General features: G+C 44.2%; 1 protein-coding gene across 1 annotated transcript in view; it reads right to left on the reverse strand.

The window, feature by feature from the left end:
• The window catches only part of ptk7b (protein tyrosine kinase 7b), an 80099-nt gene that overhangs the window by 11325 nt on the left and 46783 nt on the right, over positions 1–21991 (reverse strand). Inside the window, exons 3-7 of the mRNA XM_085800641.1 lie at positions 14715–15011; positions 7128–7230; positions 6668–6852; positions 4046–4193; positions 1172–1302 (exon numbers count right to left, since the gene is read on the reverse strand). Of these exons, the coding sequence (XP_085656767.1) occupies positions 1172–1302; positions 4046–4193; positions 6668–6852; positions 7128–7230; positions 14715–15011 (864 nt within the window). The remainder of the gene's footprint in view (positions 1–1171; positions 1303–4045; positions 4194–6667; positions 6853–7127; positions 7231–14714; positions 15012–21991) is intronic.

Below are 21991 nucleotides of genomic sequence, written 5' to 3' on the forward strand. Positions count from 1 at the left end.
CAATTAATGAGAACAGAGGAAAACACACATTTCTTAGCAGATGAAAGAGAAGTTGAGCTGGAAGATGGAGGGGTCGGGTGGTTGTGGGGGGGGCACGGAAATGAATGAAGTGGAGCAATGATAGAGTGACTGTTTAAACTTGTCCCTAAATGCTGAATTCTACCATGACACAATCCCCTATAATGCCTGCAGGGATTACCATCAGATTAAGTGAATTAAGGTATTTAAATGGAGCCGTGGTTCACTGGGTTAAAACTGCAGATACAGTTGTACCTCATTAATCCAAAACCCTTGGGGAGAAGGGGGCTGTTTGAGAGGAATAAAGTGTTTGGGACACTGAAACACATAGAAATTCCAGCCCTAAGCTTATGCAAAATATTTGACTTGCATGCACTTGCATTTCAAAATGCTGGCTGATTAGTAAGATGAGAAGATACTACGGCTTGTCCTCGCTTTCAGCTCCAGAGTACTTCTTGGAGTCAGGGTTGGAGAGGGAAAAGAGGGGGCGCTGTTCTGTTTAACATACAGCTTTGATGTGCCTTGACTTGTATATTATATTGCTTGTCTTTCATGTCTCTGAATCTGACCTTAATGCACAACCACAAAGTCATATTTGTTATAGAGCTGGTATTTTGTTTTCACCGTCGAGCGTTACATACACAATCCACCTGCACAGCTGGAATTCATAACTTCCTCCTGCCAAATTTCAACTAATGCTGGACAGAAGTCACGAGGGGAATTCTAATGAAATTAAACATTTAAACAACCTCATAATTACACTCCATGTTTGTTATGTTATTATCTAATGTAGCTGCCTGCTTAGCCAGGTGCCTTTACACATCGGAGGAGCCTTGTTGAGCTCATCCAGCTTGGCAAACAGCTGGACTGGTGGAGGAAACAGTATGGAGGGGAAGCAGGGAAATGCTCCAGTGCAGTGTGTGTAGTGGATACAGCTAGGCCGGATATCAATAAGGGGATGTGATTATCATTGGAGAGATCTGGTACTAAGTGAAAGAGCCAGAAGAAGGAGGGAGGGGAGAGAGCACAATCAGATGGAGGGAAGGATAAATATCAAACCCAAATGCTGCTCTCACTCTCAGATTACAGCATCACAGGTGTTTATCTCTCACCAGGTCAACAACTGCAAATTTGTGTGTGTGTGTGTGTGTACCGGCTATGACGAGGGTGGCCTCGGAAACGACCTGCGACCCACTGAGGCCACGGCCGACACATTTGTAGGTCCCTGTGTTCCTGGGTTTGACCTGCGTGATCAGCAGTGAGCCGTTGGAGAGCAGAAACACTCTGTGGAGAGGAAAGACATCAGTTCATTAATCAACATGTTCAGACTTACAGTACTGACCAACAAATATTATTTGTACAAAAACCAACAAACGTCACAGAGATGTACCAGTACAAGTGCACTCGCCAGATCCCACTCAAATGCCTTCTGCAAATAACTCTTAGCATTTGTTTTGGCCTGCTCGGAGCAGCTGAAGGAGATGCTCTGCCAAACAGGACAACGTCTGAGTGATAGAAAACTTAGGCTATTTTTTAAACAGAGGCCTACTTTTTTTTTTCAAAGCTTGGCATGTTACCTGACGGTATCTGAATTGCCCTGATTCACTAAACCAAAGCCATCTGCTGCTCCAAGTAACGAGTAAATGCTAAGAATTTGTCCACAGAACACAAAGAGCACTGTCCCAGTTAATTTTTAAAAAAAGTCTTGTGCTTTAAGAGGCCCATCCTGATGACTGGCCTCTGGCAGGTTGAAGGGAGTATCAGTGCCAGAGATGGACTGGATGAGAAGTAATTAAAGCCTGACCTTAGGCCAGATTCAGGGATGAAAGATAGGGAGCTGCAAATCCCACACAGCACAGAAATCGGCTCCAGCGAGCGGACAAATCAACGGCTCTTCATCGCTGTGAGGCAAAGTCATCCCAGAACGCACGGGGAAAGTGAATATGTAAATCAGAGAGGAATAAGGGCACTGCTGGATGCATTTGAGGTGCTGTATATTTCCTGAGAAGAGTTTCTGAAAGCAGAATGCATCCAGGACTTAACGGCTCTGCAGCAGCTTCCCCGAGGAGAGGTGATATTTCTGTGTCATGTCGTCTGTTCTCCTCTGTTCAATAGCAGGAGGGGGTGAAATGAGCTTTGGGAGTTTGTGTATGAAGAAAAACTACTATGTGGAAGATTACTTCACTGAGGAAAGACTCGAAAATAACCCTGAAACAAAATGAACAAAGCAGGTTGTTTTTTTTTCTCAAGGCAATCGTCCTTATAGTGACATGGAACCCCCACAGAGACAATGGATACGGTGTCGCACTGTTGGTTTTTACCCACGGGGGCCGAATCTTACTGTCTGCAAAAATAGCCTTCAGCCTAATGATATTATATTTAGTTGCTTTTGCACATGAGAAACAAAACCTCATTGAATATTCACACATGATCTATGTGGGCAGTGTGTGTGTGTGTGTGTGTGTGTGTGTGTGTGTGTGTGGGGGGGTGTCTTAAAGGAGAATTCCGGTCATTTTTGAGCCCTAAATCGTTGTCCTGTGTTGGGGGGAGCAAAAAACGCGACTAAAATTGATGCAGGACAACACTAACCGATGGGGGCAATTTTTTCAACCACAACAAACACTCAAAAAACAAACAAATATCTATGGTACATGACTCAAATCCTTATGACACACCACTGAACTCATAAACTGTACGGTTATACTGAGTATAAACAGTATAAACTTTGTGTTTTTGCATGTAGTCACTCACCTCAGACAGCCGAACTCTGAAACAGAAAGACATTACTATCCGATCACAGAGCGCCTGCTCTCCCCGCCACAGAAACAAACACTTTTACCTTGTTGTGATGATTTCTTTACAAAAATAAACGGTCGAGCGGTGCAGTGGTAATATATCTATCTGAAGTGAGTGACTACATGCAAAAACACAAAGTTTATACTGTTAATACTGTACACTACATATGAGTTCAGTGGTGTGGAGTCATGTTCAGGATTCGAGTCATGTACCATAGATATTTGATTGTTTTTTGAGTGTTTGTTGTGGTTGAAAAAATTGCCCCCATAGGTTAGCGTTGTCCTGCATCAAATTTAGTCGCGTTTTTTGCTCGCCCCAACACTGGGTGAGCATCAGGACAACGATTTAGGGGTCAAAAATGACCGAAATTCTCCTTTAACAGTGCAGGTGCAAAGCAGATGACATCCTCTGCAGATCTGCATACCTCTGGCTTTATAATCAGCCCTGATCAATAAACAAACAGAGCAGGCTGTCTTGGATTACCTTCACCACAACTCTGCCAGTTTTTCTTTTGGTCTGTGTGTGTGTGTATGTTTATATTCATGCTTTATTATTCATACCCCATGACCCCTGGTGCTGAGTCATCACTACAGATTGACTAAACCCCGCCTCTGACAGGCTCATTACACAAGTGACTAACTATTGATATTGGACTCGCTCACTGGGCACAATAATCACTTCACAATGGAAACACAGCCTCTTACTCTCTATGTGGAACAGGCTGCCTACACTCTAACTACATAGAATGAGGTGCTATGAACCCACAGGGTATACTTGGCACAATGTATAGAAATTGGTTATTATCTAGTGCTTATGTGTTTATGAGGCACATGATGGTAAGCTGATTGTAGCCGGAGGGGTTTTTCCGCTCAGTGCGTAAACACTGCAGAGCTGCAGAGTCCTTTGTGATAGGCTGGAGAGAGAGGTTGTGTTCAAGTAATGTATAGTGGACCTGAGAGAAACTTTACAGTCATCTGTTCCAGTAATAACATTCTTTAATGTGCAATTCATTCAGAGAGCCCGAGAGCTTGACACAAGGGTTCCACCTCATTGGGTTGAAAGGAATACCCGAAGCTGCAGCTTACATAACGATAGGTACGGAGAGGGAATGGAGAACGGGCAGGGGTCCTGAGGGAGTCAGAGCGGGAAGGGGAATCTGAGAGGGAGAGGAGGAACTGGGGGAGTTAGATGAACAATGAGAGAGAGGAGGAGGATCTAGCCTTCAACGTACCGAGACTTGTTCACCAGCAGCTCGTTTTCATGGTACCACTCCAACGTGGGGGCCGGCACGGCGGTGAACTGGCAGTGGAAGGCGGCCTCCTCGTTCCTCAACACCACCTGGTCCTCAGGAGTGACCACCGGCCGCGGGAAGCTCTTATCTGTCGGAGAGGTAGACACACACATCTGCATGATTACATCTGCAGGCATCAGCTCCATCTGCGTAGGTGCTCTAGCGTCGTTCTGATGGTACTCCGAGGTTTATTAAAAGCTGCCAACAGCAGCGTGCGGCTGGTGAGCAGGCAGCCCTTCAGGTGGCGGTACGTGTGTCAACACCTCAGGGGCCCCGGGGAGCCTTAATGAGGTCAGGGAACAGACCCTGCAGCTTATCTGTACCATTATCCCTTTCCTTTTTTACCTCCTGGACGGCAGAATCACACATGGTGGATCCTCTCCTTCCTTCTCTGTGATGATCTTCAGTCATGCTATCCCAAGAAACACCGATTACGATCTAGAGGGTAGTTTGGTCATTTTACTTTACAATGTTAAAGCCCCAGTATGTAACTTATTTGGCTTTTTATTAGCAAAAGTGAAATATTGCTTTCATAAATCTGTATTTCACTGAAGTGGAATCACACCCGCATACAAATGAAAGCTTTCTTGTACCTTAGAATGAGTTGTTACAAGTCGTTACAAATACATAAGTGGGCGATGCACCGAACCGAGGCGGCCATGTTGCATCGCCATTTTTTACGTTCAGTGGCAGTGTGACCGCAGGTAACCACGGAAACTCACCGGAGCTGTCGGCTCGGGGAGAAAGTTTTCCAGGTAGTGCCTGTTAAAACTGTCACCACTGTGTAGTGTGAGGAAGGACGGAGGCACTGATGTTGCATTCAGGTGCAGTCAGGCAGACGGCCGTCGGCAAACCAACCGGATGTCATTTTACTCGATGAGAGAAAGACGGTAAAATGTGGGTCAGGTAAACAATACAACATCACCATGACAACATATTGTCACGCCTGTATTGTTACGTTGTGCTGGCGGACCACTTGTTTATCCTGTTACATGCAGCGTCTGTTGTCTGTCTGACGTCTGCCCGATTTCACGTGAATGCAACATCAAGAATACATTCTGATATGCAACCGCACCGCTAGATGGGGGTGATTCCTACATATTATACCTTTAACAATGGAGAATGGAGGATTTATTTTATTTTATTTTTTAAGTATATTTTATAGTATATATATTAAGTATATTATATTTTATTGCCTTTATTTGACAGTATAGTTGAGAGAGACAGGACATGGGGAGGCAGAGAGAGAGGGGATGAGGCAGTAAGGGGCCGCCCGATGCAGCGAGGACTGCAGCCTCTGCATATGAGACGTCTGCTCTACCCGCTGCTCCACACGAATGGAGGATTTTCCAAGTAACACAAGATTTCTTGCAATGTATTTTCCCACTATTGACATTCCTCTGACCCTTGCTACCCTGCCAGCTGCCTGAAACCTACCCCACACGCTTCCCCCAACACTGGACCGGGTTGTTCTGACCTGCCAAAAGCAGAGATTAGGCAGAGTACAACCCAGAGAAGTAGTAATTACCACACAGACTCTCACACAGTGTTACACTCTAAATATAAAGCTTAATGATGTTGAGCTGAATAAAGAAAGGAGAACACAGAAATACCGCTAATCCATGTTTATGTGCGTGAGTATTTCAAATCTTCACAGTTAATCAAGGTATGGTGCCAGTAGTAGTATTACTACATTGCTAGTAGCTGGTGTGAAAAAAAACCCCAAAAAACAGAAGAGGCGTGCACACCTGGCCCACCCAGGAAGTCGATGGAGAGGCAGTCGATTTAAAGAGCTGCGACCATGCAGTGAAAGCCTGTCTAAATCTGTCAGCCTTTCCTTAAGGTGAAGCCCTGTAGAAGAGCGGAGGGTGGCAACACGGTAACTGGAAACTCAACAATTATCCATTCTTCCTCCTCCCAGGTGCTAACCTAGCGTGTCTGTGTGTGTGCGTTGCAGGTGGCTAATTAGAGTGGGACGGGGCGTCAGGTTTCACGCGCAGATGTGCCGCTGTATGCGCCGTGCTGGGGTAGGGGAAGTCGTCGGGGAGCGCAGACACACAATCACACGCGCGGAGTAAACAGCAGAAGTCATGTTGAGAGCCTGCAGAAAAACAAATAGCCTCCCGGCACGACAAACTGCCTGTGAAATCTACAGCTGCAAAGAGATATCAACAGAGACGACGGTGCTGCTGCAGGAGCCGCTGTTATTGTTTTCTCTGTGGATGTTTATGATGTTGTTTCTCTTTGTGTGGGTGGAGGAGGAGGAAGGTGCTACCACACTCTCTGGTAATCTCATTAGGAAATCACTTTTGCTTCCTACTCTCTCTGTCTCTCTTTCTCTCTACTAATGGTCCTCACACACCCTGTGCACCACACTTCCTGGCAGGTGTGCAAATGTGCAAAACTCACTGAAAGCAAAAAGTGTTTGATTATTACTGAGTAGACAACTACAGCGGAGACCATTAAAAAAACTAATTGTGATTATTTTCAGTAATATTTCAAGCATGCAAAATCAACCAATAAACAAACTCTCATAAAAGACACACACAGACACACACACACCTATGATGTTGAGCGTGAAGTTGCTTTTGCTGCAGACATTCCCCGCTGCGTTCTTGGCACAGCAGTAGTACAGGCCGTTGTCGTCTGGACTGGCGCTCTTGACCGTGAGCGTCCTCTCTTTGTTGTTGATCTGATGGCTCTTCTCCGTCAGCTTCACCCCATCCTTGAACCACTGGCATGTTGGCCTGAGGGGGGAGAGGTGGATTATTGACGACAGGCGTGAGAAAGGTTGAGGACAGGAAGACGAAATTGGGGAAGAGGGGCAGGATGATGGATGAAGTAAAAAAAAAGAAAAGAAAAGAGAGATCAAATACAAAGTTGGGGAGAGGAAGTACAGAATAGGTGAAGAGGAACAGAATGGCATGAGAGAGGCCGACTAGGACAGAAGAACAGTTGCTCAACATGATCCTCAACCCTGTGAACTCTGAACTTGAGGTGGACGGGGGGGACGGAGACTCACCGTGGGTGTCCATCAATGTGACAGCGCAACGTGACCGGCGCGGAGCTCTCGATCTCTCCTTCCGAGGCCGGCTCCTTCAGAGTCACACCGCCGCTTTCTAACCCTGCGGAGGAGAAGAGAAGAGCAGACTGTGAGCGGGGAGGAGGGGACAGGGCACTGGAGGACGAGGGGGCCACGAGAGGAGAGGGACAGGAGGAAAAATTGAGTTAAGTAGTCGTCCTGTCATCTGTCCTCGCGAGAGAGATGACAATGCTAATGGGAGAGACAGGACTATGACTCAGGGACGGGGAGGAAGAACGGGGACCTACGACATGACTGGGTCAGCTTACATCAGCATACCACTGTCCTGCACTCACAAGAGATGAAGCCTTATAGTGCTTTTTATGGACATTTAATGGACAGTCCATTGACTTACTCTGTTAAAAGGGCTACTTCACTGTGAGAGCAGCCCATAAACTCAGGCAGAAAGGAAATGGGGGGAAAAGTGAACATGTTTCACTTTTAGCAGCGTCTCCTTTTATAGTCTTTAAAATACTTGATAAGGTGCGTCCTAAAAAATCCTTTAACTCTGAACAGTGGAGTCTGCAGAGTGTCACCGCTGTAGGTGCAAATACCAAAACAAAGTGACGAGTCTCTAATGAGTAACACGAAACCTGATGGCTGACGTCTGAGTGACAGATGAATAGCACAACAAATGATGAAAACACATGGCAACGGTCCTCCCCAGAATGCATCACGGTGCAGTGTGGTTTCCCCATTAAGGATGTGACACACTACACTGTCGCTGCTACATTTTCAGGGTTTTTAGTCTTAAAGCCCCAGTATGTAACCTATTTGGCTTTTTATTAGCAAAAATCAAATACTGCTTTACGTATTTCACTGAAGTCCAATCACACCCGCATACAAATGAAAGCTTTCTCATACCTTAGAATGAGTTGTTACAAATACATAAGTGGGCAAAGCCATGTTGCATCGCCATTTTTTATGATGAGTGGTAGCGTGACCGTAGGTAACCATAGAAACTCACCGGAGCTGTCGGCTCGGGGGGAAAGTTTTCCAGGTAGCGCCTGTTAAAACTGTCACCACTGTGTAGTGTGAGGAAGGACAGAGGCACTGATGTTGCATTCAGGTGCAGTCAGGCAGACGGCCGTCGGCAAACCAACCGGATGTCATTTTACTGGGTCAAGTAAACAATACGACATCACCATGACGACAAATTGTCACATCTGTATTGTTTTGCCTCGTGCTGGCGGACCACTTGTTTACATAAACGCTTGTTTATCCTGTTACATGCAGCGTCTGTTGTCTGTCTGACGTCTGCCCGATTTCACGTGAATGCAACATCAAGAATACGTTCTGATATGCAAACGCACCGCTAGATGGGGGTAATTCCTACACATTATACCTTTAAAAATGTCAAAGGCAGACAAACACTGAACAAAAATATAAATAAAAAATATGTTGTTTTTCATGAGCTGAACTCAAAGGTTTAAAACATTTTTTATGTACACAAAAGGTCTATTTCTCTCAAATATTGGCCTGGCTAAGGCACACCTGTGCAATAATCATGCTGTCTAATCAGCATCTTGAAATGCCACACCTGTGAGGTGGATGGATTATCTCGGCAAAGGAGAAGTGCTCTCTAACACGGATTTAGACAGATTCGTGAACAATATTTGAGAGAAATAGACCTTTTGTGTACATAGAATATGTTTTAGATCTTTGAGTTCAGCTCGTGAAAAATGGGAGCAAAAACAAAAGTGGGGCGTTTATATTTTTGTTCAGTATGTCAACGACGCTTCTTTGTAAAAAAGGACCCTGTGAGCTCAGCCTATTGGCTGTGTCCATAGAAATGATATATTTGATCTAACAGAGGAGCCACACTGAAGTGTCTGGTAGACACATTAAAAATATCTAACAGTTACTGAGCGAGACCAGAGAATTCCCCTTCTCCCTTCTGAGCGTGTTGATGATACCTTTTGTGTGTGTTTACACTAAATGAGAACAATGGTTAATTCTTATAATGTGATCATGTACAAGCAGATGCTGTATGACATGCAGTAACTGTACACTGTGTGGTTACCGAGTGCATACATTCATTCCCTGAGACAGCATGTTTGTTTGGGTTTTCCCTGGCTTGTACATGAGTCTATGGAGGGTTTTTTGTGTGTGTGTGTGTGTGTAATGTATGCTGCTGTGCGTTAGTGTGTTAGTGTAACACATTCCATCACACTGGGCTCCGTTCCTATGGCCTGTGGCTGAACAGTACGTCTGCATCTCCGCCCCTTTTGTGGATCATCCATGAAATATGCATGGCATGAGGCATGAGCATCCACCTGAGACAGCAGCTGAGAGGGGATGGGGGGGTGGGGGGCATGCAGCACCCCGGTGAGGTTAGAGGGGGCGCTAGAGGAAGGCCTGTCACAGCAAATTACACAGGAACCTGGCAGAAAGATCATGGGTAACTGTCTCTACTCTGCAGTCACAGGGTCGACATCCCAGCTCCTGCTCTGCCTCCAGCCTCAGCGCTGCTCATTAGCTTCAGCTTAACACAGATGCCCCCACAACTGCGAGAATGTATTGTGTGTTAGAGACAAGTGTTTGTGCATGTTTGTGGTGGTGAGGAGTAAAAACACATCTGATGATTGTGTGCCCCTGAGCATGAATGCATGCGTGCAAATATTCTCAGAAGTGCCTCAGACAGTTCAGCGCGGGACACTAATTGTTTGTGTATCTCACTCAAGGCTTTTCCAGTAAATAGCTTCAGTAACTTGGTGAGGAGGAGGTGATGAAGGCCGTGTCAGCGACGGGGACCTGGGGCCAGACACTCAGACAGACCTGCTATTAGTGCACTGGAAGCATAAAAAGCCGACGAAACCAGAAGGGGAAACAGTGAGTCACCGAGGAGCAGGAGAGAGAGTAAGAAAAAGATTGATGGAAGGAACAACAAGGAAAGTATCATCTGCGGCGCAACTGGTATTCATTTGCAAATGAAGTCGCAGAATTTGTCTGGACCTGTCTGGACTAACAGGTGAATGTCTCCAGGATCAGGTGGAGTTCAGCTTCACAACTTCAACAACCTTAGAGAATAAGGCTGAACTTTTAAAGTCATATTCTGTGCTCTTCGTACGAGAACATAGTGTTTTTTTTCTCTCTCCAGCCGACTTAAAAAACAAACAAACTGGAATAAAAAGTGACCCCTGCAGCATGAGTCAGAAATAAGTGCATGAAAGCAGAGAGAGAAAGTTCGGCTTTCTCTCCATAGGACCATAGGCTAAATGCCATCCCAATAACCAGACACACTGACTGATGAGTGACCTCCACATGTATGTAGACACTGGAACACTGAGCACTTATCAACACAAGATGCCTTTGTGACTGTTCAAATTTCTACCACTCCTGACCTATTTTGTCATCCAGCAGGTTAAAACCAATTTGGTTTTCGTTTACAATTCCGACCTGGATTTCCTGACAGTCACACATTCTGACCCTTTCCTCCGCTAATAGCCATTCACAGTTCAGGTTTCTCCAGCTGTCCACTCTACAAACAGAAGGCGCTCTTTCATAACCTATTAGTGGCAAATACTTGCCCGTAATCCCTCTCAGAATGCATGACTAAGTGTTGGAACAGGCCTGGCAGCTAGCGCCATAATTAGGGGCGTATAATTATTATGTTGGAGGCAGAACAGTAAGCTCTATCAACACACGGATGGTAACAGATGAATTGTGAGGATATTGTCGAGGCAGATGCTTGGACCGTTCATCCCTCAGTCAGCCAACAGGCAGCTGTATGCGTCTGTTTCATTCAGCGAGCTGATTTGTTGCTATGGAGAATGGTTCCTGCAACAGGCAGCGAGGCAGGGTAGATAGATGGTGTTATCCAGGAGAGTGCTGGGAGTTGTGATTTGACTGACAGCACCATGTGGGTACGGAAATAACTAAAACATGTGGCGGAGTGGCTTCATATTGTAAACTTTGCTGAAAAAAGAAAAAAAAAGCGCCCTGGCACAGACCCGGAAAAGAAAAAACATGACAGACCCAGCGCGCTGTGGTAGATGAGGTGTCAGATTTTATCAGCTGTGGCTGACAGAGGTCAACAGGCCAGCCTGCAAACTGCAGCGATTCAGAGAGATGCTGCTGCTGCTGCTGCTGCTGTGACAAGGCAGAGAGAGGAGGAATAAAGAGGAGACTCTGACACCGGAGCAAAGTCACTCTGCAGGGGAGAAGCTGACGAATGGAGCCCGGGTCATTAAGCATGAGGAGCTGCATTTTCTCAGCTCACAAAAGGCAGGAGAGAGAGAGAGAGAGAAAAGTAAGGGTTGGAGGCATTGTTAGAAGAAGATGAGAAAGAAAAAGTGGAGCTGTGCTAGTGATCAGCGTGAGGATGCTCTAAAATGCGTCCGCTGAGCAAATGTAGGTTAAGGACACAAGCTGTGTGATTAAACCGAGATGGCGCGCGTGTGCAAGTAGCTCTGTGATTTTTTAAAGATTAAACGGGCGACGGGAACAAGTGGCCTGCTGGTGTGTTTCTACTGCGTGTCGGCCGCTCTACCTACGAGCCGTGTCGCTGAATGTCAAAACACTGTCTGTCTGCATCTTGTTACTGAGAGTGGAGCGAAGCGTCGCCCTCCAGGACCAACAAACACGCTGACAATAGTGATGCCTGAGCCCCCACGCATCTGCTGGACGCCATGGATACCCAGCGGCCGGGCGGGACAATAGAATGAAGTAGGGTGTGTGTGTTGGGGGAAAGAGGGGTGGTGGTGGGGGGATAACCCTCTATTAGAGAAAACAGAGGGGGGATAATTACTCTGAATAACTCTCAACTGGCAGGATTTGCCCACCCACCATTGAGAGCAAGACAAATTAACTCTCTCTCTCTGTGCAAAGGGCGGGAGGGGGAGGGGCGACCAACTGCCCCTGTACAGTCCATGTACAGTACATATGGAATACCACCCCAACCCCACCCCACCCCTTCTTACAACCCACATTTACTACTACGCACGCAAACTAGCATACACATGAGTGCACGCACATACAAGATTAATGCCAGAGGGGTCTTTGCTCTAAAGCTGCGTGCGGCTTTATCGCCTGTTAAATGTATGTTGGCCAAATATGAGAACATCTGTCATAACATGGTCTGATCCACCTAAAGTGATCCATAGATGACCAGCCAACCTGCACAGAACGAGGCACAGACAAAACGTGTTGATGTGCACAGACAGATGTGGCGTTCAAAAGTGATTAGGGGCTGATTTACAGCCGTGTGCTACGTCACCCCGTCTGATTCTGAGATTTATGTATACGCTACTGTATAAATCACCTTGTTTAGGCTTGTTTGTGATCCACTCAAGCTTTTTGTCTTCTCATCAAACTGACACAAAGCGAATCGATCTCATCATTCCTGCAGAGCGTTAATGTTTGATGCCTTAAAAACACCATAACCGTTAATGGTTGCCTCTCTGCTATTCATCACGTCTGCTTTATACACTGCACACACCCCTGCAGCACTGTCGTGTCTGAAGAGAGAAAAATGTGTAGTGAGTGTAGCCTGCATCATGATCTGTGCTTAGGCTGGATTTGCCAAGAGACACTCCAGCAGCCTATTGCTGAGTGTCCTTGAAAAGCTACTTGACATAAAGCTCCATCATCATCACCAGCACAGACAGATGGGAGTCCGTGCATGCAAACATATACATTTATTAACACCTGAAAATTGTGAATGTGCATGGAATACATTAGATCTGATTATAAATTAACCAGCGGTAAGTTCCTCACCATGTCTTTGATACACAGGTCCACTTTTACACTATAGCTTCCAGGAGCTGCTTTAAAAACCTTGGAGGTCTTAATAAAAGACTTATTAAATTCAAATCTGCATTCATTTATCTCTTAACCCATACGGGCATATGACAGATGTGGCAAACCTATAGGCATCAATTGCATATTTACACATCATCAACATTAGTATTCATATCGGAGTCTCCACAAACTCCTGTGGGAGGTATCTGGCTCGTTAGATGCTAAATGCTCCTCTGTTTACCAGCTAGTCTGATTTTGTCTAACCGCTCCTTGGATTCATGTTTTTTGCATAAAACCGATGACTCATGTATCTAGACGTGACGAGAGGACCTTAACTGCAAAAAAGCGAGGTGGAAAACCAACAGACGTTATTAACACCTGCCAAAGTCGTCAGAACTGTCCCTGTGGTAGTTCCCGTTACCGTGGAGTCGACGTCTCTGGGACACGCGCGCGCATTACAGATGCACGCAAACACACACACACACGTTTACAATGTGAATACAATACCAGTCTCAGTCTTGTGGCTGGTAAAAGTTGATTTTTTTTTAAATTAAAATTAATTCAGCACATTCCTTCCAATAAAATATGACTCTCTTACCAGTGCGTGGGAATGTTAATGACCTGGCGGATGATGCCGTTTATTCTGGGACAGTTCTTAAGAACTGGTGTTTCATGTCTGACTTGTTTTTTTTTTCTTCTTCTTTTTAAATCTGTGGGAGTTTGTCAGTTGAGCTTTATTGACACACTATATCATGTTTAATTGCAACACATAAAAGCAGTTTCCCTCCGATCAGACGAGGTTTGGAAAACTGATGTGCTTCTTTGGTTAAAAACTTGAAATATGCAGAGTCGGTGGCTCAACATAACAGACCACAAATATCCACTATGGAGACACATCACGGAGCAAAGGTTAAACCTCGGCTCTCTTCCTCCGTCTGTCCCTCTCAGTTTATCTCTCAGTTTGCTACAGGAGGTCTGGGTACTCATCTGTTCTTGTAATCAGCCTTTGAACAAGTATCAGCACCACAAAAACAAAACCTCCCGGCTGACTGTGGCGAGAGAGGATGACATACTCCATAAGGACCTATTTTCACCCTTTTTTTTCCTGCCAAACTCCATGATTGTGAGAGACAAAGGCTTTTCTGTAACAACCGGTACCTGCGGGCCTTCCACAATACGCAAACAAGGTTGTTATTTATCCCAGACAGGGCTGTGCAGAATTCCCATGGCCTCCTCTGAAACTTAAGAGGGTAATCGAGTGCTTTGGTTTTGGGGCTAAACAATAAAATTAAGATACTTATGTGTGCCTTCCTCTAATGGGAAAAAATATCACTGTGTGACAGAGTGACAAAACCTGACATGAATAAAAAAGCTGCGGCAAGGAGGGCGGTGTTAATCTAGAACTAGATAATTAGATAGCTAGAAGGTAAATTACACTGTTGAGTAATTTCCAGACAAAAGCCTTTTGAGGACATATGGGAAGAGAAGGGAAGGGAATGTTACGCAATGTAGAAAGAAAAACAAAAAAAAGGATACAAGCAACAAGAAACACATGCTTGGTGGCACACATATCCAGTTTCCTTTGCAGAGAGGGAGATGAAGCCACAGAGAACAAGGCAACAAGGTGGAAACATTCCTGCAGCTCATACTACCTGTCATCTTACACTGCCACTTTTGTTTTGCTTTTTTGATCCAGAACCTGGATGCAGCCCCCTTTCACTCAGGAAACTAGACTTTTTTCTTTTCTTTTTTTTTTTTTTTGAAGGCTTGAAATGCAACACTTACACTTGATATTGAAGGAGGCGTTGGTGGAGTGGAGCGACTCTCCTGTGACCGCGTTTAGCGCGACGCACTCAAAGTTTCCTGCGTCCAGCCGCCGGTCCACGGCGGTGAACTTGAGGTTGCTGCCCTCCTGGAAACGCCTCTCGCCGTTTCCCAGCGGCTGGCCGTCGTGGAGCCAGCTGTAGGCGATGTCGGCCGGATCGCCGACCTCGCAGCGGAGCATGGCGCTGCGGCCGTGCAAGGCATCCTGGGACTTGGGCTCCTTGGTGAACTGGATGGCAGCGGCCTGGATGGACAGAACTGGAAAGAAGGAGAGAGAGAGAGAGAGAGAGAAAAAAAAAGACAGAGAGGGGAAATTAAATGACAGAGGATTAGAATGGGGTTGCTGTTAACGTTTTACTGCTTTTTCCGTTCATTAAGTGTGTGCCATGGCGACCACTTAGGAATGTGATGTTTAGACAATACTGGCCGACTGTGAATTATTAAGTCGTAAAATTATCAAACCCAACACAGACAGAGAAAACACTTTTGCTCCCCGTTAGTGAGTCAGTCATGTGCCATCAGCTCAGTGAGACACAGCTCCTAAACAAGACACACACACACACATCCTCACACACACTTTAATCTTTTATTTCCCCCCCTCATGATACTCTGAGCGAGCTTTGTGTGAGAGACGTGTTTTCTGCTCCAGTTACCCACATGTCACTGGAGGAAATGAGGAGAGTGTGACTTGCAGTAAACACAGAACGAATACTATTCCATTTTTCTACACAGTCACAGTACATTTGGTTCCCAATGTGGTTATAATGGTTCCTAATGCAGGAGCTCGCAGTGTGTGAGAAGAGGCAAAACCAGGGGGAAGAAAATGAAAAAGAGAAGAATGGAGTCACAGTGCTGTTCCCTAGTTCTGCATCTGCTCTCAGTCTGGCCTTCGTTCCACATTACGAGGGATTTTCTGTTCACGTTTCATGTTGTTACTCTTTTTATTTTTAATGCAAGTCATCGATTGAACACGTGGTTGCGTTTGGTTAGCGGTGTAATGGTCAACATCCATCAGCTCAACAATTAATCTTCATATTCAATGCTTCTGCAGACACACAGATGCCAGTTTTCACACTTGCTTATTGTGGCTCATTGTAATATGGCAACGCACTCATCCCTGTCTGATGATTCCTGTGTGTACCTGCTGGAGAGGGACTCCAAAAAGAAACAAACACCCCTCAACGTTCTGGAGGTTGTTTTAATTTCAGTTCAGTTCAAGCTGCTCTCATGATTGCTGTTAATTAGAAAAATCACAGCCTTTGGGTCTGATTGGCTGCTTCTAATTTTAACTCAACAGCTGCTCCATCTGCACAACCACCACATCGCTCTACTCATCGATGTCAGTCTCTATCTTTGTCAGGACAGGCCTCCCTCTGCACAATGTTATCACACCTGATGTCAAGGTTTGTTATCATAAGGAACGGTCCTTTGCTGGAGTCGATTGAGCATAGTTACACCTGCATGACAGAGAGTGTGTGTGTGTGTGTGTGTGTGTCTCTTCAGCGGTTCATGCAGGACTGGAGCCGAGTAAAAAGAGGATCTTTCAATAATGTTTAATCAAGACGCCGGTTGAAGATGAGCCAAGGTAATCCCTCCATCTTTGACCCTCGTCGTCCCGGCGCTCCTGTCCCTCTGCTGCCTGTCCATCTCTTCATCAGGCTCTCCTTTGTCTCAGCTGCAGGTGGTGAGCTGACAGACAGGCAGCCAAGAAGGCAGGTCAAACAAGACATCTAGAGAGGCTGTGGGTAGGCCAGGTGGGACATGTGCCTCAAATACCCTCTTAACTTACATTTCACAGTTAAGAGGTTTTGACACACACAAGTGTGTCTGATGGAGATGTGGGCCACTTTAAGTTGTGTTGGAGAGAAAAAAAAACTTCAGAAATACCTTTAACTGTTACAGACAAGGTGGGAAAGTCATCAAAGTTAGCCTTAAACCATCAGAAAGTGATGAAGCTATGCAATACTGAGCTGATGCAGATCAGTGTCTGGTATGTTTAGTCTTTACATGCAAAAGTGACGTATGGAATTTAAGGTCAATAGTAAGATGCACTGATGACTACAATCACCATTAAATGTTTTCCTACAGTGGGACGTAGTGATGTCACGATTACACATTGTCTTGGTACAATTATCGTCAGAGAAATAATCACGGTATTACGATTATCACTATTATTATGCATTTATTAATTTCACACAACACTTTGAATGTGTAAAATCAAATATAGTCAAAATATAATTACATTACTCATTGTTTACACAAAATATTTCAAGTATTTATTATGTCATATAATATATGACCAATTATTTATCACCCAGAAGAAGTGTTTGAAATATTCAGGTCATAAATTGTTATTTATACCAAATGTTTACGTTTATTTCAATCGTTTTTTGTTTTGTTTTTGTTTTTAATTACAGATGCCAAGCTAAATTCCTACCAATTCAATGTTATGTACCTTTATTTTGGCACATATCTGTCCATATGGCTCCAACATCATCTTTTTTGGAAAGTAACGGTATTTAGGAATCTTTATGATTAATTCATTGTGGCGTTTAATACCACGATTAATTGTGAAAACAAGTAATTGTGACATCCCTAATCCACAGACATATCCAGTGGGCCACAGCTGCAGATCTGCATTTAATAGTAATTAAAATAGTCTGTTCTCCTCAGCACAGAGGAACACTGAGGAGCAGAGGGAAGGGTGATGGGGACAGAGCGAGGGCAGCTATGAATTAACATCAAACTGACCCACGTTAGTGCAATGCTTCGGTGCTTCACACTGACTGCTCATTACTGTTACTACCTTACTGTTTTCAATGGATGCACTTATTCCTTTTGCATATATGTGAACTTCAAGTGAAAACATTTAATAAAAGCAACAATCCTCTGGTTGGTTGTATTTTTATCGACCAGTTAAAAGAGCAAGGCATAGGGGAACAATGGCGCTGTGCTCTGGTGTTATTATTTTTAGTCCGTCATGATTTTTTTTTCTAATTTCACACATGTCTGGCGACCATGGGTGATCAATGGCTTGACAGCGTATGAGAGGTGACAGCCCTGTGGCTTTTCTCTCAGCTGTAAATACACTGTTGGAGAGAAATCTACAGACTGCAGAGGGAGTAAAATTTGCTGCCAGATGATTGGCTTTTACTTCACAGTATCGAGCTGAAATGTCTCGCATGATATAAAAATGTCACCTCTTAACCTCAATCTGTGCCACCTGAGCTGTAGTGGGAACCATCTCACTCCATCTACACACTGACTTTATATCCAACTACAACTTCTCTTATTGTTTTTTTTTTATGCTCTGTCTCATGAGCTGACAGACTGTTTAACTTACGATGACCAAAAGTGGTGTAATTTCAACATTAACTGGACAATTTTGCTGCTGTTCTCTGTTTTATATCATTATTAATTTATTATCTCTTGGTTTTGGATGCTCGATGGTTTTGGATGCTCGATGTAAAGATGTCACACTTGCTCGCGGAAATATTTTGCTATTTTCTGACATTTTGAGACCAAACATTTTATGAATAGACACGAAAGAAATTGAGATTTATCGATTATAACACAACAGTCGCCACACTTCATAAATCATTCTTTCTTCATGTGAGCTGAGCTTCAGTGAGATTGCGCCACATGATTTATTGTGCAAAAGGATTGTTACAACTCCTCTCCTGTACAACCAAATGGTGTCGAACGATTCCCCCAAGAGGCTGTGAATTTGTTCCATCTGCGTAAAACTGGGATAAAAGGCAGCAGATGGGCTGGAAACACCAGCACAGTCATCCCCAACATCCACCTCAAACAATCTATCAAGTAATGTGCACAGACAGCGCTCTGCCTCCACGCCAGGCTTACAGCTGGGGTGCGAGGTAGCGTGCCAACATCCATCACACTGAGCCTCCTCTGTGCGGCGATGTTACGAGCTCGGGCGGGGGCCGTGGCACGCGGTTGATGGTTTAATTTAAGATGCACGTTGACATACAGTGAGAGTTTGTGTGCCTGCGTATTTAGATCTGTGTACAGAAGACATGACTTCCGGGGGGAAAGTCCCAGCAGACACAGCGCGAGCAGATAAGGTGTTTTCACATACCACAGCATGACAGGCGGGAGAAAAAGGGGAGGAGGGGGTCGAGGGAGGCACAGTCAATCATATGTGAGAAAGTCTGCCAAGTTTACTGTAGTGAAGGTACCGTGACCTATATCTCTCACTCACTCTCACTGCAGCTCTGTCTCTTCAACGCTCTTATAAACAGATACACAAGGAGAGACTTCAAGGGTACACACACAACTAACTCCCCTTTACCACCACCACAGTCACTCAGCAACGCAAAATACAACTGAAGATGTTTCTGTCTGACCCAATCGATGCCTTTTGTGGAGTCACACAAGTGCTGGAGGGAGCGAGATGCTTGGATCTACACTGAGTGACATTTGAGAGATAAGCAGGGCAAACGCTATCCCAACTCCTGCTGAGGGCCCTTCAAAGTCATAGTGGATGAAAGGGGAAAGTTGGAGATAACCGGGGAAACAAACAGCAGAAACCAAGCAGCGAATGAGAGAGGGTGGCTCTTTACACAAAAACTCTTCAATGCAAAGAGTGAGCTATAGAAAGTAAAAACCCCTCTATGGCTGCACTACTGACGTAAAGAAATACAGTGACAGAATACAGAATGTAAAGGTGGAGTTTTTTTTTACCACTTGTATATGTGTGTGTGTGTTTGTGTGTAGAATGAGTATTTTCATTATGTGTAGGAATTCCCCCCCATCTAGCGGTGCGGTTGCATATCGGAACGAATTCTTGATGTTGCATTCATGTGAAATCAGGCAGACGTCAGACAGACAACAGACGCTGCATGTAACAGGATAAACAAGTGGTCCGCCAGCACGAGGCAAAACAATACAGGCGTGATGATGTTGTCATGGTAATGTCGTATTGTTTACCTGACCCACGTTTTACCGTCTTTCTATCGTCGAATAAAATGACATCCGGTTGGTTTGCCGACGGCCATCTGCCTGACTGCACCTGAATGTAACGGTTTGGTGGGATGCCCACTTATGTATTTGTAACAACTTGTAACAATTCATTTTAAGGAACGAGAAAGTTTTCATTTGTATGTGGGTGTGATTCGACTTCAGTGAAATATGTATTTATGAAAGCAATATTTGATTTTTGCTAATAAAAAGCCAAATAAGTTACATACTGGGGCTTTAAGAATACGTTTAAATAGATCACATTTATTATTTTTAGTCTATAAAATATCAAAATGAAATAACTATTTTCAGCACTAATAAAGATTTATTTTTTTTTTACCCAGAATGCTTCATGTGAAAGAGCATGATGTCTACTTGATAATTGATGTCATTGATATTTAACGTCAAATTGACATCTTCAAATCAAAGCTGGGGAAGACTGTTACTCTGTCGCTCTTCAGGGAGCCTGTCTTTCTTTTCCTTTCTTCATAGATTGAGAAAAGCAGAAAAACAACATGGGTCCAGGGCTTTGATTCCAATCAATACGCACTTACCGAGAAAAGCTTACGAGAGGCAAGCCAATGCATGCACCCGATTGAGCGGTGATAGTTATTAAACATTAATAGCTGTACAGACATAGTTGTTCTCAATAGTTTGACTTCTTAGGAGTTTGATCTGGGCAGCTGGAAATGAGTTGGAAGAGACAGAAAGTAGGTTAAAGACAGAGAGGGAATCTGCTGAGAGGGGTAAAATGTCTGCACACGGGGATTCTCCTCCTCAGCTTGCTGCACTGCCGACCCCATTAAGCCTGGCTCGGCTGTCAGGGCTGTCAGGTGGAAGTCGCCTTTAAGTCAGCCTGACAGCCTCAACCCACCATAATGGGCTCATCAGCGGCCCACGCCTCCCGTCGCTCTTCTCTACTTCGTCTGCCGCCACCGGCAGGCAGCGGTGGCCGAACCAAATCATATTTCAAGAACAACTACACTGTACCTCCATATCAACGTAGAGCCCAAGATACAGAGTGTGGGCTCAGAGAAAGACGGGTTGTACAGGGAGTCTAATCTCTCATCACATCTCATTAACATCATATTTCATCATTTTTCAGCTCTGCAAAAACTCACACGCACACACACACTCAGCTCAGATCTGGGATCAGCTGTTGTTGGACTCAAAGTCAAAAATTTGTATTGACAACTACTAAATGAATCAACATCAACAGTAATGAAACTGGCCAGATTTATGATGACAACTTGTAAAAGTGAACCAAGCAGCAGAAGATACATTAGTATAAGATAATATTTATTTTATAATATATGTAATGTTTGTATGTTATTAGTATGTGTGTATGTGGGTGTGTACTGTATGTGTATGTGTGTAGATTTGAACATGGGACTGCACAAGGTACTCAGGAATGTCAGATTTAATTTGGAAGGAAAAGGAGGAGGCATAAATAAGTATTCACTTCCGCCTACTCCTTTTTGGACATGTCTATGTTATGTTGTTGTTTTAGTTTTTAGCAAGGTCTAAAACACTGATTGATGTTTGATAGAGATCGTCTGGTCGGGGAAATTGTGGCTGGCTAATTTTTCATGAATACAATTCCATGGACTGTGTTCAATGGTGGTCTTGGTGTGGAAGTATTGTGCAGGCAGCCAACGCTGGGTAGATGTTAATCATAAACATCTAAAAGTCAGTCCAAGAAAGATGTTATCTTATCAGGAAGATCCTGTAATCGGCGCTCTCCATCTCCACCAGGTCACTACACACAGTAACAGCTGTTAATCTATGGAATCATCTGGAGAATGATTTAAAAACATGCAGATAATGAGAAAATGTTAATAAAAAGATTTTGAATTAAAAAAAAAACACGCAGCACCATAATCTCAGAAAAAAAATATTCCAAAATAGATCAATTTATACAAGTTAGAGTAATGAGCTGTGATGTCTGCTATGCTGTAAAGCTGTTTTTCTTCTCGTTTTTAGTTTTATTATTATTACTTATTTGTTGTTTGTTGAAGGAAAAAAATATATATATTGTCTTTTTTCGACTCTGTTATTTGCTGATATTTGTATATTTTGAATATAACTTGATTTATAAACAGGGCAGGCAAAATAAGCTAAGCTTCAGCCTTCACCTTTTCGGTCTAAATGTCTTTTTTGTTTTTTCAGTTTTTTTTCTCTTTGCTGTCTTTAAAGACCTTGCCTAGCTGATGTATTCATGTGTGATCTAATTTCTATTGTAAAACGAGTTGACATGT

The sequence above is a fragment of the Trachurus japonicus genome, chromosome 15 (genome assembly GCF_045865225.1).
Source record: "Trachurus japonicus isolate A0001 chromosome 15, Traja_1.0".
NCBI lineage: Eukaryota > Metazoa > Chordata > Actinopteri > Carangiformes > Carangidae > Trachurus > Trachurus japonicus.